Genomic DNA, 17,133 nt, shown 5'->3' on the forward strand with positions numbered 1-17,133 from the left:
TTCCTGCTTTTTCACTGTGAACAGACAGAAAGTCTGCAAACCTAATGGATCAGGTTCAACATGGGGATTTTAAATGTGTGTTGCTGTTTTCTTTGTACGCTTCGTACTAGAAGTGTGAACTGAAGCTGTGGAACCCGAGAAACGCATCTTCTTAGGAATACAAATTGTTGTTGGGCTTCTGTTAGAGTAAGCATGAATAATATTGGGCTGCTTTTTTTTTAGAATGGTCATATAAGATTGAAGAGAAGACAGATGAAAGAAGCAGGGTTTGCACTGGGTTTGAGGGGGACTTCAGCAAAGGGCCTTTTGGTAAGCCCAGGTCGGCTTTCCTGTCAGCAACAAGCCCATAGCTGTCAACCGTCCCTTATTTGGCGGGAAAGTCCCTTATACCAGCGCCGTGTCCTGCTGCTGTCCCTTATTGATGATGTCCCTTAAATTTCCTGGGTTTCAAAGGAAGCAGCTCCTCTCCCTCCCTCCCTGCCAATCAGGGAGGAGGGAGACTCCAACTGTGTTGCTCGGCTGCGTTGCTCACCCAATAAGGAGTCTAAGAACGACTGGGGGGTGGAGCTTGCATGCCTTGTGCCGATCAAATCAGCCACGTTGCCTGGGGACTCGCCTTTGCTCAGCGCTTCCCAGCGGAGAGGTGACAGTGGTTTTCCTTGCTGCATCCCCTTTGTCGGGTTGCTGCGTTGCGGGAACCACCACTTGAGGCTTTGTTTGGCTGCTGGCTGAGCTTTCTGCCTTTGGCTCAGAGGGGCTCAGAAGTTGAACATACCTGTGTTGGGAAAATCTCTTATTTTGGCTCCTGATCCCTTATTTTCGAGGCTGCTGGTCCCTTATTTTCAAATCTGTAAGTTGACAGCTATGGACAAGCCACTGACAAAAGACTGGCAAGGCTGCCATCAGCACTGGGTGGACTGAGCCACCATTTTAATTTCCCACCGTTCTCCTGAGCATTTCTTTGGCAAATGAGGGGTGGGAAACAGAATGGCACCAGGTGCTGGGGGCCCGGGGAATATTAGTACTGATGCCAAGCCTGTAAAGGAACTTATTGTCATGCAAACTAAACCCGACAAAGAGAAAATATGTCCCAGCAAAAGAAGAAAAAAAGAAAAATTGGGATCGGAACATAAAATTCTACAAAGTAATATGATATAAACTAAGTATGTGGAAATTTTATAGCATGAACAAATTAACACTAACAAAACCTTTAAATTCTCATTTTAAAAATGCAACTCAGCCTGAGCATAACTAAACCAAATGCAATTCGACTATAAGTCTTCTTCAGTGGTCTATAGACGTACAGAACATAAAACATATACCAAAAAAAGAGTTTAAAATGAATATTTAAAATGTTATGCCAGTGTTAATTTGCCTGTATTCATGATATAAGGCTTTCGTGTGATTAATTCATGCTTTGTGGGATTTTTATGCTCAGCTCCCAAGAAGTTATTTTCATACAATTCATTCTTGCACAATAAGGACAGCATATATCAAAGTATCAGTACACTCTTGAGTCGTTATAGCAGATCCAGAAATATGAGAGAAAAAGCCACCCAAATAGGGTATTGAATGAATATATGAAAGAGGGGTGGGATCCAGAATGGGTTACGAAAGACCTTTTCCATACTTATGACCATCCAAGGCAGCTTAATCCACAGAAGAAGGCGAAAACCATAACTCTTTCTGTTCCAAGGCTTGGCCTGAGTTGGTAGCAGTGTTTATCGCCAAGTGTTCATGTGAGATTTGGGCAATTGCAGATCGCATCCAAACAGCAGAGAAAAAAGGGGGAGAAATTCAGTCGATCTTCCATTTACCGTAGTTTGGTCTGGGTGTTCATCAGTATGCGGATGATACCCAGCTCTACCTCTCTTTCAAATCAGAACCAGTGAAGGCAGTGAATGTTATGTGTGAGTGTCTGGAGGCGGTTGGAGGATGGATGGTGGCTATCAGATTGAGGTTGAATCCTGACAAGGCAGAAATGCTGTTTTGCGGGGACAGGGGGTGGGCAGGTGTGGAGGACTCCCTGGTCCTGAATGGGGTAGCTGTGCCCCTGAAGGACCAGGGGCGCAGCCTGGGAGTCATTTTGGACTTGCAGCTGACCATGGAGGCGCAGGTTAATTCTGTGTCCAGGGCAGCTGTTTATCAGCTCCATCTGGTACGCAGACCGAGACCCTACCTGCCTGCAGACTGTCTCACCAGAGTGCATGCTCTAAGTTATCTCTCACTTGGACTACTGCAATGCGCTCTATGTGGGGCTACCTTTGAAGGTGACCTGGAAACTATAACTAATCCAGAATGCGGCAACTAGACTGGTGAGTGGGAGTGGCCGCCAAGACTGGTCCTGAAAGACATACATTGGCTCCCAGTATGTTTCCGAGCACAATTCAAAGTGTTGGTGTTGACCTTTAAAGCCCTAAATGGCTTTGGCCCAGTATACCTGAAAGAGTGTCTCCACCCGCATCATTCAGCCCAGATACTGAGGTCCAGCTCCGAGGGCCTTCTGGCGGTTCTCTCGCTGCAAGGAGTGAGGTTACTGGGAACCAGACAGAGGACCTTCTTGGTGGTGGTGCCCGCCCTGTGGAAATAAACAACTATCTGACTTTTAGAAGACATCTGAAGGCAGCCCTGGTTTGGGGAAGTTTTTAATGTTTGATCTTTTATTGTGTTTTTAGTATTCTGTTGGGAGCTGCCCAGAGTGGCTGGGGAAACCCAGCCAGATCATAGAATCATAGAGTTGGAAGAGACCACAAGGGCCATCGAGTCCAACCCCCTGCCAAGCAGGAAACACCATCAGAGCACTTCTGACATATGGTTGTCAAGCCTCTGCTTAAAGACCTCCAAAGAAGGAGACTCCACCACACTCCTTGGCAGCAAATTCCACTGTCGAACAGCTCTTACTGTCAGGAAGTTCTTCCTAATGTTTAGGTGGAATCTTCTTTCTTGTAGTTTGGATCCATTGCTCCGTGTCCGCTTCTCTGGAGCAGCAGAAAACAACCTTTCTCCCTCCTCTATGTGACATCCTTTTATATATTTGAACATGGCTATCATATCACCCCTTAACCTCCTCTTCTCCAGGCTAAACATGCCCAGCTCCCTTTGCCGTTCCTCATAAGGCATCATTTCCAGGCCTTTGACCATTTTGGTTGCCCTCCTCTGGACACGTTCCAGTTTGTCAGATGGGCGAGATATAAATAATAATAAATTATTATTATTATTATTATTATTATTATTATTATCATCATCATCATCCTCATTATCATTATCATTATTTTTAAGAGGTATACTCTGCATTTCATTTTAATGATCTCCAAGGCAGATTACAAACAACACAAAAGCCATGATAGCTCCCAGCTCCCCTCTGGGCATTGTGACCCCGCAGAGAGTCAGTGAGGTGTGGGGTGGACATTTTATTTCCAGCTCCCTGGCATTTTTGCTGTTGCTGTCCATATGGGACCCTCACCCCCCCCCCCCCGAAGTGCTCTCACTTTCCAACACCCTAGGCTGAATGCTTAGAAAGCTTCCAAGCAGTTCCCCCCTGAGAATTATTGGATGTGTAGAGAGATGGCCCCAGTTCTGCAGAGATGGCATCAATTACTCTGGCTCGCTCAGAAAAAAGATATTTCTGTCCGCATCGGTTAAATTGAGAGTCTCCCTCAGTCTTCAGAGATCCAACTTCCTCACGCAGACTGAGCCACATTTAACTGCCACTTCAACTGGAACCCTATTTGAAAATCCCACACACACCCCTCAGCCCCTTCCCTTGGAATACAGCCTCGTGTAAATTAGTCTCCTGGCTGCTTTTATAGGTGTAATTTTTCCGGACCTCCCTTTTCCTGTCTGCAAATGAGAGGCAAAAACTGTTTCTCGGAACGCAGAAATCTGCTTGTATGCTGAGTCGCACTAATAATCCATGTGCCTCTAACTTGAAGCAGTTCCCAGCGTTTCAGACAGGAATGTATCTCAGCCCTGCCTGGAGCAGCCAAATCTGAACCTGGGACCTTTTAAATAAATGCAAAACGTCTAATCATAGGTTTGTAGGATCCTATCATTGCTAAAGTTTCAGCCCAGTGCCAGCAGGTGGCCAGGTTGGGCCTTGGAAGAGCTTCTCACTCACCCAGCTTCCAACATATATAAAAACATAATAAAACATGACACATTAAAAGGCTTCCCGATACAGGACTGCCTTCAGATGTATTCGAAAAGTTTAAAAGTTACTCATCTTCTTGACATCTGATGGGAGGGTGTTCCACAGGGCGGGTGCCACTACCGAAAAGGCCCTGTGCCTGGTTCCCTGTAGCTCCACTTCTCACAGTGAGGGAACCACCAGAAGGCCCTCGGCGTTGGACCTCAGTGTCCGAGCTGAAGATGAGGGTGGACATGCTCCTTAAACAGCAACCAAGCACAGTTTCCATCTGCCATCTCAATTTCCCCAAAATACAGTGTCCTGGCCTATTGCTCTATGAGACGTGACCAGAACTGGGATTGGAGTCGCCACCTGATTTTATCTAAAATGAAATGCTGCGGTAATTTGGGAGTTTCCCACTCAGGAGAAACATCTAAAGCATGTTGAGAGAAGAAGAAAAAGGTTTGGTGTGACTAGCATACCATTCAAACCAATTTAAGTGGGGCATCCTGGAATTATAGAAACCTGTCTTGGCTTCTGATTGGATCCTAGAATGTCTCTCTTTTTTCTTTTCTTTTTTGGTCCAGCACTCTGGTGCAAGTCAGCTGGTTCGCACCAGAATGCTGGACCAAAAGATGTTCGTTTTTTGTCTTGACCTCTGGCGTGAGTCATCTGGTTCCTGCAAGAGCTCGGGACCAAAATAATAATATTTATTTATTTATTTACTTACTTACTTATTATTTGTACCCTGCCCATCTGGCTGGGTTTCCCCAGCCACTCTAGGCGGCTTCCACAAAGACCAAAAATACACTAAGATGTCACACATTAAAAACTTCCCTGAACAGGGCTGCCTTAAGATGTCTTCTGAATGTCAGGTAGTTGTTTATCTCTTTGACATCTGATGGGAGGGCATTCCACAGGGCGGGCGCCACTACTGAGAAGGCCCTCTGCCCGGTTCCCTGTAGCTTTGCTTCTCGCAATGAAGGAACCGCCAGAAGGCCCTCGGCGCTGGACCTCAGCGTCCGGACAGAACGATGGGGGTGGAGACGCTCCTTCAGGTATATTGGGCCGTGGCTGTTTAGGGCTTTAAAGGTCCACACCAACACTTTGAATTGTGCTCGGAAACGTACTGGGAGCCAATGTAGGTCTTTGAGGACTGGTGTTATAGAAGTCTTGGCAGCCACGCCGAGTCACCAGTCTAGCTGCCGCATTCTGGATTAGTTGTAGTTTCCGGGTCACCTTCAAAGGTAGCCCCACATACAGCGCATTGCAGTAGTCCAAGCAGGAGATAACTAGAGCATGCACCACTCTGGCGAGACAGTCCGCAGGCAGGTAGGGTCTCAGCCTGCATACCAGGTGAAGCTGGTAGACAGCTGCCCTGGATACAGAATTGACCTGTGCCTCCATGGACAGCCGTGAGTCCAAAATGACTTCCAGGCTGCGCACCTGGTCCTTCAGGGCCACAGTTACCCCATTCAGGACCAGGGAGTCCTCCACACCAGCCCGCCCCCTGTCCCCCAAAAACAGTACTTCTGTCTTGTCAGGATTCAACCTCAATCCATTAGCCGCCATCCATCCTCCAACCGCCTCCAGGCACTCACACAGGAGCTTCACCGCCTTCACTGGTTCTGATTTGAAAGAGAGGTAGAGCTGGGTATCATCTGCATATTGATGGACACCCAGCCCAAACCCCCTGATGATCTCTCCCAGCGGCTTCATATAGATGTTAAAAAGCATGGGGGAGAGGACGGAACCCTGAGGCACCCCACAAGTGAGGGCCCAGGGATCTGAACACTCATCCCCCACCACCATGAAAATAAAATGAGCGTCCCAATTTGGATTACCTGGACGATGGAGGGTATGGATTAGTGAAATTTGGGAGTGGTGGGGAAGAGGTTTCCACGCATCCCTAACCAACGTTCTACATATACAGGATTCTGATCATGTAAAATTATACTAGAGGCAAGCCTATAGTAGTTGAATGTTGCAGTTGTTCCTGTGTGAAAATAATATTCCTCCTCCTCCTCCCCTTTCTTTCTCTCTCTGTCTCCCCTCACCCCTGCCTCCCAGACTTTGTCCGCCCTGGCTAAGATCATGAAGGAATGCTGGTTCCAGAGCCCTCCAGCCCGACTCACAGCTTTGAGGATTAAAAAGACACTGAAAAAACTCAGCGACTCCTTCGACAAACCCAAACAACACTCGTAACTGCAGGGACCAGCTCTGGGACCGGGGATCAAATTTCTGACTGTTTGGCTCAGCAAGAAAGTTCAAGGTCACTTCTCCCACTTCCAGTGTGCTAGTCCTGGCCTCTGTCTGTGGCCGCAGCAAACTTTGTTTGAAACCCGGCCAAGAGGATTTGGTCTAGAGCCCCCCTGGCTGGGATCGATCCTTTGCAGGAGAATTTCATGGAACAGATGACTTGCTTCGGGCGTCTTTAATTTGTTTTCTCTAGCAACGAAAAGCGGGGTGAGCGGGGGGGGGGAGGCAGGGAGAAGAAACACCCACTTCTCCGAGAACATACATTAATATAAATACCCCCTGGATCTGTAACCTGACGCCAGGCCGTCTCGCCACCAACGCCTGAAAAATGGGGAGGGATCCTGCTTGGAAAGAGCACAGCTGTTCTGCCCAAGGGCCTGCTACCTTGGAAACACCAGTTTAAGGACCATTCATAAGCCGGTATTTAGATTAGGCCTATAGGATATCTGTCTGTGTGTGTGTGTTCTGTCTGCATCACGCATATGTGCCTACAAAAGGAAAGAGAGAGCAGACTTGCAAGAACAGGAGTACAGTGGTACCTCGGGTTAAGTACTTAATTCGTTCCGGAGGTCCGTTCTTAACCTGAAACTGTTCTTAACCTGAAGCACCACTTTAGCTAATGGTGCTTCCTGCTGCTGCCGCGCCGCCGGAGAACAATCTCTGTTCTCATCCTGAAGCAAAGTTCTTAACCTGAAGCACTATTTCTGGGTTAGCGGAGTCTGTAACCTGAAGCGTATGTAAGCTGAGGTACCACTGTAGATTCACACGCACATGTAGACAATTGTTCTATGCCACCGGAATTTAAGCCTGGGGTGTATAGACGTATATGAGCATGGAAGGCTGTCTGGATGGTTAAAGGTAAAGGGACCCCTGACCATTAGGTCCTGTCGTGACTGACTCTGGGGTTGCGGCACTCATCTCGCTTTATAATAAATAATAAATAATAAATTTTATTTATATCCCGCCCTCCCCAGCCGAAGCCGGGCTCAGGGCGGCTAACAACAATTAAATAATCAAACAATCAAATAATCAAACATTCTAAAAACATTCCATTATAAAAATTAATTAAGGTCAAATTAATGGCAACCGTTGAGCAAAATTCTGTGCAGGTTGCCAGAGGAGGGAGTCAGGCTGGGACCTGACCAAAGGCCTGGTGGAACAACTCTGTCTTGCAGGCTCTGCGGAAAGATGTCAGGTCCCGCAGGGCCCTAGTCTCTTGTGACAGAGCGTTCCACCAGATTGGAGCCGCAGCCGAGAAAGCCCTGGCTCTAGTTGAGGCCAGCCTAACCTCTCTGAGGCCTGGGACCTTCAGGATGTTTTTATTTGATGAGCGTAGGTTTCTCTGTGGGGCATACCAGGAGAGGCGGTCCCGTAGGTACGAGGGTCCTAGGCCGTATAGGGCTTTAAAGGTTAAAACCAGCACCTTAAACCTGATCCTGTACTCCACCGGGAGCCAGTGCAGCTGGTATAGCACCGGATGAATGTGATCTCGCAGTGAAGACCCTGTAAGGATTTGCCGAGGGAGCCGGCATATAGTCAGCAAACCACAGCAGCGCACGGAAATGCAGTTTACCTTCCCGCCAGAGCGGTACCTATTTCTCTACTTGCACTTTGACATGCTTTCGAACTGCTAGGTTGGCAGGATCAGGGACCAAGCAAAGGGAGCTCACCCCGTCCCAGGGATTCGAACTGCCGACCTTCTGATCCGCAAGTCCTAGGCTCTCCCTAGGCTCTGTACAGGCAGGGAGAGCCCAGTGTCCCCACTGGATGGTTAGGAACTCTGGGTGGTTAGGAGCTCCATCAATTGGGATAAGGTCTACATTCCAGTATAATGGGCACTAGCAACTCCCTGGCCTCATCCTTCACCCCCAGAGGCTTCCCATATAAAATGTGTTGCCTTGGACAAGAAGGGCTCTCCCTGCCTGTACAGAGGTACCTCGGGTTACAGACCCTTCAGGTTACATACGCTTCAGGCTACATACTCTGCTAACCCAGAAATAGTACCTTGAGTTAAGAACTTTGCTTCAGGATGAAGACAGAAATCACGCAGCAGCGGCACGGCAGCAGCAGGAGGCCCCATTAGCTAAAGTGGTGCTTCAGGTTAAGAACAGTTTCAGGTTAAGCATGGACCTCCAGAACGAATTAAGTTCTTAACCCGAGGTACCACTGTACTTCCAAACTGGGTTGCAAAGGGGAAATGCTTCCTTGCACCCCTGGTTTGAATTCAAGCCATGACTGTTAAGGAAGAATCAGGGGCTCGTTTTAAGGGCTCTCCTGATTCTTCTTCCTTTCAGCCACACCTTGAAGTTTCCAGATGTCATATGTGATGTCAGGTCCAGGAAATATAGGTTTGCCCCAAACAACCCGGTGAGCCAAGCTTAGAAGAAGAAGAGTTTGGATTTGATATCCCGCCTTTCACTCCCTTTAAGGAGTCTCAAAGCGGCTAACATTCTCCTTTCCCTTCCTCCCCCACAAGAAACACTCTGTGAGGTGAGTGGGGCTGAGAGACTTCAGAGAAGTGTGACTGGCCCAAGGTCACCCAGCAGTTGCATGTGGAGGAGCAGGGAATTGAACCCGGTTCACCAGATTACGAGACTACCGCTCTTAATCACTACACCACACTGGCTTAGAGGCCTGGCAGGGCTGTTTGCACATTGCATACACTGTGTGCATTAGTTTTCCTGTGCAGGATCAGGCCTGTGCACATGAGCAGCTTGCAGACGGGATCCCCTGATGCATGTACACTGCCAATTTTGGGGGGATGGAATTGGGGTTGGGGGACTTGTCCCATTTTAATCCAACTCCAAGCTGTATTGTCACCCCGAAAGAATTAATCTCCCTTGCCATTCATCCTTCAGAAACATTTATTCCCGCTCAAAATTTATCCACGACAGGGCAGCTGAGGTAAACCTATGTGAAAGACATGTAAACTCATTTCACACAGAAAAAAACCTCAGGTTGCTTCAGAAATGTAATTATTTTGCACGGAAATGCGTTTTATATTTATTAAATTTGTACCGGAAAAAAAGCACCCACGAAGTTTGTCATTTTGTACAAAGCCGCATTATTTTTGCCGAAAGAGGAAAAATTGCAGGGGGGATTTTCTATGGGGGGGCGGTCATTGACAGTTGAAATTACAGGCTTTTGTTTGGGAAGATAGAAAGCAACTGAAGGTAATCAAATGTTCTGTCATGGGAAGGAGCACAAAAGAACGGAAAATGGCAGAAAGTGTTCAAAAAGAAAAGAAATTAATAACATGGAGAAGACAAAAATAGAGCTGGATCTCAACGTAGGGCTGTTTAAATCCCATTAAGGCTAGTGGGAGTTAAGAACTCTAATTGCTGGTTTGTAAATAAATCCTTCTCCACTCACCTATAGCAAGTAATGATTCCCCAGTGAAGCCCTACAACGGTTCCCTATTTCTTTTAAGTTGCAAATAGCCAACAGGGATGTTTAGACAGGTGGACTAGTTAAAATAAAAAGGTGGGTTTGTACACTTTGCAGATATATTTGCCAAGGGACAGAGACATGAAAGCAAGCCTATAGCTGAGCTGGAATTTGAAGTTGGGATTCCCTCTGTCAGACACATACTTTTAAAATGTTTCTATATTTGGGATTAACCAGTGTGTACTGTGACGCTGTGTACTGTTAGTTTCACTTCTCTTGGAAATTATGTGCCACTTTTCATGCAGTATATTTTTACACGGATGTATGCATGTGTGTACATGGAAGGGGACAGGCCCTCCACAAGTTGATGAGCACTGCCATTCAAATAGTGTGCGTGCACTGTGTCTTGTGATTGATTACGTGGGGCACGGCTTACCTGTCCCCCCCCCCTATTTTATTCAGGCTGGCACCCATGTATGTGTGTGTGTGATCAAAGTATACACCTAAAAATGTGAAATGTGCAAACAAGTTTTGACAATTATGTATATTGTGCAGATATAACCATCAAGGACTCAGCGCTGTGGGTTAAACCACAGAGCCTAGGGCTTGCCGATCAGAAGGTCAGCAGTTTGAATCCCCGCGACGGGGTGAGCTCCTGTTGCTCGGTCCCAGCTCCTGCCAACCTAGCAGTTCGAAAGCACATCAAAGTGCAAGTAGATAAATAGGTACCGCTCCGGCTGGAAGGTAAACAGTGTTTCCGTGCACTGCTCTGGTTCGCCAGAAGCGGCTTAGTCATGCTCGCCACATGACCCGGAAGCTGTACACCAGCTCCCTCAGCCAACAAAACGAGATGAGCGCCGCAACCCCAGAGTCGGTCACGACTGGACCTAATGGTCAGGGGTCCCTTTACCCTTTACCTTTTTACTGTGCCCTGTGTGTCTTCTTCTTCTGCTGCTGCTGCTGCTGCTTCTTTGGTGATCACTCCTAGCCAAGTAAGATTGTCTTCCATAAACACGGTTTTAACAATCAGTCTGTAAATGACTGTGGAGGCCAAATCTGGATCCACGTGTCCTTCCACAGTGGGGACATTGGTTTCCGGGCGGGAGTTGATCACGGTGTGGATTTGCCAAGCGTGCCTTCCTCTTAGCACGTTTCTCCCTTGCATCCTGAATTCGAGTGTCTTCAAAACCCATTACATCTTTGGTAAAGGCTGTTCTCCAATTGGAGCACTCGCAGGCAAGCGTTTCCCAATTGTTGAGTGTGTGTGCCCCGTGTAAAATAGCATCGACTCCTAAATCCTTACGCTTGGAATCTGCTGACTTGTGCTTCAATCCCGGTGTGAGTGAGGGCTCCAGTGCTCACCGAGATTTCTGCATCCGGTTCACATGCATAAAGAAAAGCGGGTTTGCTTTCTCCATAGAAATGAATGGGACAACCTGTGAGCATGTAAGCTGCAAGTGCAGCCTGGAACACAAGTGGGGCTCAAGACTGGGGAAAATTTCAGCCTCCAAGCGTAACCAGGGTGGGTTGCTAAATTAAGGGGCTCGCTCCTGCAGGATGGCTACTAACTTTGATGGGTCCCAAAGAGGACTAGACAAATTCATGGGAGATAAGGCCATCAATGGCTACTAGCTATGATGGCTATGCTGTGACTCCATGGTCAGAGTCAGTAATGCTTCTGAATACCCCAGCTACCCAGTCCAACACTTGCCCTGTCCCGGGCACTGGCAACCCATGCTACACCACTGGAAAAGGGCCTTGCATGCCAAAGGTGCTACATTCAATCCACAGCATCTCCAGGTAGGGATCAGAAAGACTCCTGCCTACCACTCTGGAGAGCTGCTGCCAACTCCCATCAGCCCCAGCCAGCATGGTCAGAGATGATGGGAGTTGTAGTCTAGCAACATTTAGAGGGCAACACACTGCTACCCCTGTAGGGTATAATACTGAAATCCAGTCTCTCATGCAGAGCATTGGCCTGACTCCGTATAAAACAGCTTCCTATGTTCCTAAGAGCTCAAAAAGCTACAATAGTTTGCAATCAGCAATCAGTTAGCTATCCAGGCTGTATGTGCAAAATATTATGGCTGGCTCCACAGTTTATTTGCCTAGGAAGTTCTGAATTCCCTGTGGTTCTGACTGGATGCTTTTATCAAGTGGTGGGTGAACAAATATTTGCACATTAAGGGCTCCAGCTCCAGCTCCAAAAGTGGAAGTTAAGCTGAGCCACAAGATAGCAAACTGATAAACCTAAGGACATTTGGGTGGTATGTCATGGTGTTCCTTCTCCTCCCAAGCGTTTATCCCATTCTAGTTGCTAGCTTAAAAGACGCCTGCTTCTTGGGAGAAAAGCAATGAAAAACATAGACAGCATCTTAAAAAGCAGAGACATCACCTTGCCAACAAAGGTCCGTATAGTTAAAGCTATGGTTTTCCCAGTAGTGATGTATGGAAGTGAGAGCTGGACCATAAAGAAGGCTGATTGCCGAAGAATGGATGCTTTTGAATTCTGGTGCTGGAGGAGACTCTTGAGAGTCCCATGGACTGCAAGAAGATCAAACTTATCCATTCTGAAGGAAATCAGCCCTGAGTGCTCATTGGAAGGACAGATCCTGAAGCTGAGGCTCCAATACTTTGAGAAGCCTCTCTGGAAAAGACCTTGATGCTGGGAAAGATGGAGGGCAGAAGGAGAAGGGGACGACAGTTTACGAGATGGTTGGACAGTGTTCCCGAAACTGCCAGCATGAGTTTGACCAAACTGCGGGAGGCAGTGGAAGACAGGAGTGCCTGGTGTGCTCTGGTCCATGGGGTCACGAAGAGTCGGACACGACTAAACGACCAAACAACAACAACAACAAGTTGCTAGCGAATATATTCCCCCCCCCATACCCCATCAGTACAGGAGCTCTGCTGCATATTAATTTTAATCAGAAGCATGCAGATGCACATCAATAACGTGAGTGTAATAAAGCTGGTGGGGCTGTGGTCTAAACCTCTGAGCCTCTTGGGCTTGCCGATCAGGAGGTCGGCGGTTCGAATCCCCGCAGTGTGGTGAGCTCTCGTTGCTCTGTCCCAGCTCCTGCCCACCTAGCAGTTCGAAAGCACGCCAGTGCAAGTGGATAAATAGGCACCACTATGGCGGGAAGGTAAACGGTGTTTCCATGAGCTCTGGTTTCCGTCAAGGTGTTCCGTTGCGCCAGAAACGGTTTAGTCATGCTGGCCACATGACATGGAAAGCCGTCTGTGGACAAACTCCGGCTCCCTTGACCTGAAGTGAGATGAGCGCCGCAACCCCATGGTCGCTTATGACTGGACTCAAACTCCCAGGGGTCCTTTACCTTTTTTTTTTTTTACCTTTATCCAAAATGGTTCTGGTTGGGGAAAAGTAAAAATAAATAATTCTATGTGCTGGAAAAGAGCCCTTCTGTGGAGACTGTAAATTCAGGGAGAAATCTGAGATTCGGCTGTATGTGGATAGGAAACCTCTTGTCTCCATATCTACTGTGCCCATACTACCAGAAGTGTGCTAAATTGTGGCTTACATCAGATCAGCAAAAGCAGTAACAGTCCCTGCTGTCTTATTAGATCAGGGACTCAGCAAATTCAATATATTTTTCACAACTTTTTTTTTAAAGCATTTAGCAACGTTTTTTAATATGTGTCTAGATTCCACCTGAGGATGCAGGTGGCACTGTGGGTTAAACCACAGAGCCTAGGACTTGCCGATCAGAAGGTCAGCGGTTCAAATCCCCATGACGGGGTGAGCTCCCGTTGCTCGGTCCCTGCTCCTGCCAACCTAGCAGTTCGAAAGCACTACAAAGTGCAAGTAGATAAATAGGTACCGCTCCGGCCGGAAGGTAAACGGTGTTTCCGTGTGCTGCTGTGGTTCGCCAGAAGCGGCTTAGTCATGCTGGCCACATGACCTGGAAGCTGTACACCGGCTCCCTCAGCCAATAAAGCGAGATGAGTGCTGCAACCCCAGAGTCGGCCACAACTGGACCTAATGGTCAGGGTTCCCTTTACCTTTACCTAGATTCCACCTGAGTTGCCCCAGCTGCTCAGGGTGGCTTCCAAAATACGTATATTAAAAACATAATAAAACATTAAACAGTTTTTTTAAAACTTCCCTATACAGGGCTGCCTTTAGATGTCTTCTAAAAGTTGTATAATTATTTATCTCAGGGGTCATGTAACTTCATACCCTCCAATATTTCTATGATGAAAATAAGGACACCCTAAGGAAAAGGAGGACATTCTAGGGTCAAATCAAGAAACTGGGATGGCTTCTGTAAATCTGGTGGACTAATGATTCCTGGACCCAAGTTGTTCAAGAATGTGTATGTCAGTGCAAGAGCCTTGAACTTGGCTCAGTAGCATACAGAGAGATTGCATGTTGTCGGCCATTGGTTCCCATAAACAGTCTAGCTGCTGTGTTCTGTGCTAGCTACAATTTCCGAACCAAGCCCAAGGGAAGCCCCACGCAAAGTACATTGCAGCAATCCAGATTTGAGGTTACCAATGCATGGACCCTAGTGGCCAAATTATCCTGATGCAGATTTCTGAAAATCTCAGCTTTCATTAAAAAAAAGAGGAAGAAAAAGCAGAAACAGCCAGTTTTCTACGCCAATGGCTGCACAAATAAACCTGGAATCAACTAAGTATCTCCTTGTGAAATAATCATCATCATCATCATCATCATCATAATCATAATAATTTGTTATTTATACCCTGCCCATCTGGCACTCTGGGCGGCTTCCAACAAAATACTAAAATACAGTAATGCATCAAACATTAAAAGCTTCCCTAAACAGGGCTGCCTTCAGATGTCTTCCAAAAATCTGGTAGTTGTTGTTCGCTTTGACATCTGGTGGGAGAGCATTCCACAGGGTGGGTGCCACTACCGAGAAGGTCCTCTGCCTGGTTCCCTGTAACTTGGCTTCTCGCAGCGAGGGAACCACTAGAAGGCCCTCGGAGCTGGACCTCAGTGTCCGGGCAGAACGATGGGGGTGGAGATGCTCCTTCAGATATACTGGGCCGAGGCCGTTTAGGGCTTTAAAGGTCAGCACCAACACTTTGAATTGTGCTCGGAAACGTACTGGGAGTCAATATAGGTCTTTCAGGACCGGTGTTATGTGGTCTCGGCGGCCACCCCCAGTCACCAGTCTAGCTGCCGCATTCTGGATTAGTTGTAGTTTCCAGGTCACCTTCAAACATAGCCCCACGTAGGGCGCAGTGCAGTAGTCCAAGCAGGAGATAACTAGAGCATGCGCCACTCTGGCGAGAGAGTCTGTGGGCAGATAGGGTCTTGGTCTGCGTACCAGGTGGAGCTGGTAAACAGCTGCCCTGGACACAGAATTAACCTGCGCCTCCATGGTCAGCTGTGAGTCCAAAATGACTCCCAGGCTGCGCACCTGGTCCTTCAGGGGCACAGTTACCCCATTCAGGACCAGGGAGCCCTCCACACCTGCCCACCTCCCATCCCCCCAAAACAGTACTTCTGTCTTGTCAGGATTCCACCTCAATCAAATCTCACTGGTGAACTGAGCAAGACCTTCCAAGCACTGAGGGACGGGGCTACAATATCTGCCCCACCCTCTGCCCTCAACACAGGTTAGCAGGAGCAGAACAAATTATGCACAATCAAGTAAACATCAGTAATGGGCATAATGCAAAATGTTGCTTTCGGGATGCAGAAATGGATTTGTTTCAATGGGCGGGGGGAGGGCACACCTTTTTGTGAAGGGCAAGGGTGGGGAACCTGCAGCTGTGGCAAAAAGTTGCCCTACAAAGGTCCCTTTCCCCATAGTAAAGGTAAAGGGACCCCTGACCATTAGGTCCAGTCGTGACCGACTCTGGGGTTGTGGCGCTCATCTCACTTTATTGGCCGAGGGAGCTGGCGTACAGCTTCCGGGTCATGTGGCCAGCATGACTAAGCCGCTTCTGGCGAACCAGAGCAGCGCACAGAAACGCCATTTACCTTCCCGCCGGAGCAGTACCTATTTAGCTACTTGCACTTTGTGCTTTCGAACTGCTAGGCTGGCAGGAGCAGGGACCGAGCAACGGGAGCTCACTCCGTCGCAGGGATTCGAACCACTGACCTTCTGATTGACAAGCCCTAGGCTCTGTGGTTTAACCCACAGCGCCACCCGCGTCCCTCCCTTTCCCCATACTACAGCCAATTACTGTCACACCTGAGATCAGGTGGAGACATGGCTGGACAGGTTGCATGAGCAGCCAATCTATGCAGACAGAAGGACTGAGCTCCTTGCTTATTAGCTGGTGGGCAGGGGGTTTAATCCTGCTTAGTCTCTGTCTGTCCGTCCGTCCGTCCATCCATCCATCCATTCCCCCCCCCCCGTGTACAGTCATATGCCAAGTCATATGGGGAAACACACCTGTCCAACACCTGACTTTATTACTTCCCAGTAAAGGTAAAGGTACTCCTGACCATTAGGTCCAGTCGTGACCAACCCCGGGGTTGCGGCGCTCATCTTGCTCTATAGGCCAAGGGAGCCAGCGTTTGTCCGCAGACAGTTTCTGGGTCATGTGGACAGCATGACTAAGCCGCTTCTGACAAACCAGAGCAGTACATGGAAATGCCGTTTACCTTCCCTCCATAGCAGTACCTATTTATTTACTTGCACTTTGACGTGCTTTCGAACTGCTAGGTGGGCAGGAACTGGGAGCAAGCAACAGGAGCTCACCCTGTCATGGGGATTCAAACCACTGACCTTCTGATAGGCCAGCCCTAGGCTCTGTGGTTTAGACCACAGCGCCACAATATACCAATTCAAATGTACACACATCACATTTGTAGCCACTGGAAATGCCAAGGCCATTGTTCGAAGCAGAACAGCCCATGAACTCGCATGCCCTGCATCGCCCGGGCGCTTATCAGCCAATTCACTTCTTCTAGAATCTAGGAGTTTCCTGCTGATAACAGAAGCAAACATAGCCAGAAGAAGAAGGGTGGGAAAGCAGATGGAGACGAAATAATAACCTAGGCCAATTTTTTTTGTTGAAATGACTCCTTGGTTTGATTTTCTGATAAAAGTCCAGATGGAGCAATGACATTTCCTGGAATATGTGATTTTCCCCCTCCCCCTGTCACTGATTCCAGTAATGTTGCAAAACATTAAGAAGTACACAACATGGAAGTGACCTATTAGATATCCAAACCCTTTACACAAGCCAAACTTTAAAAACAGATTTGGAAAACATATTTTTTCCCCTTTAAAAAAAATATTTTGGAGGGGAGGAATAAAACACAACTAAACCTGCAGTTCCTTCTGGAGTAGACTTGTATCCCCCCTCTCAACCTCAACAGAGGTCTCCTACCTTGGAAAATCCAATATATATGA

The 17,133-nt window shown here is 47.8% G+C and overlaps 1 protein-coding gene across 3 annotated transcripts in view; it reads left to right on the plus strand.

Moving 5' to 3' along the window:
• ACVRL1 (activin A receptor like type 1) overlaps positions 1-9,473 on the plus strand; it is a 50,419-nt gene extending 40,946 nt beyond the window's left edge. Inside the window, exons 10-11 of one of the 3 annotated variants that reach the window (XR_014508039.1) lie at positions 6,197-7,007; positions 8,439-9,473. Coding sequence is in view for 1 of the 3 variants with exons in the window: in XM_083427668.1 (XP_083283794.1) it covers positions 6,197-6,331 (135 nt within the window). In the remaining 2 variants the exon portion in view is untranslated. Of the gene's footprint in view, positions 1-6,196; positions 7,308-8,438 lie in introns of those variants that run through there. The other 2 variants (XR_014508040.1, XM_083427668.1) reach the window with 2 other exon arrangements.
• The last annotated feature ends 7,660 nt before the right edge of the window (positions 9,474-17,133 follow it).

Source organism: Podarcis tiliguerta, assembly GCF_965153285.1.
Source record: "Podarcis tiliguerta genome assembly, chromosome: 2".
Classification (NCBI taxonomy): Eukaryota; Metazoa; Chordata; class Lepidosauria; order Squamata; family Lacertidae; genus Podarcis; species Podarcis tiliguerta.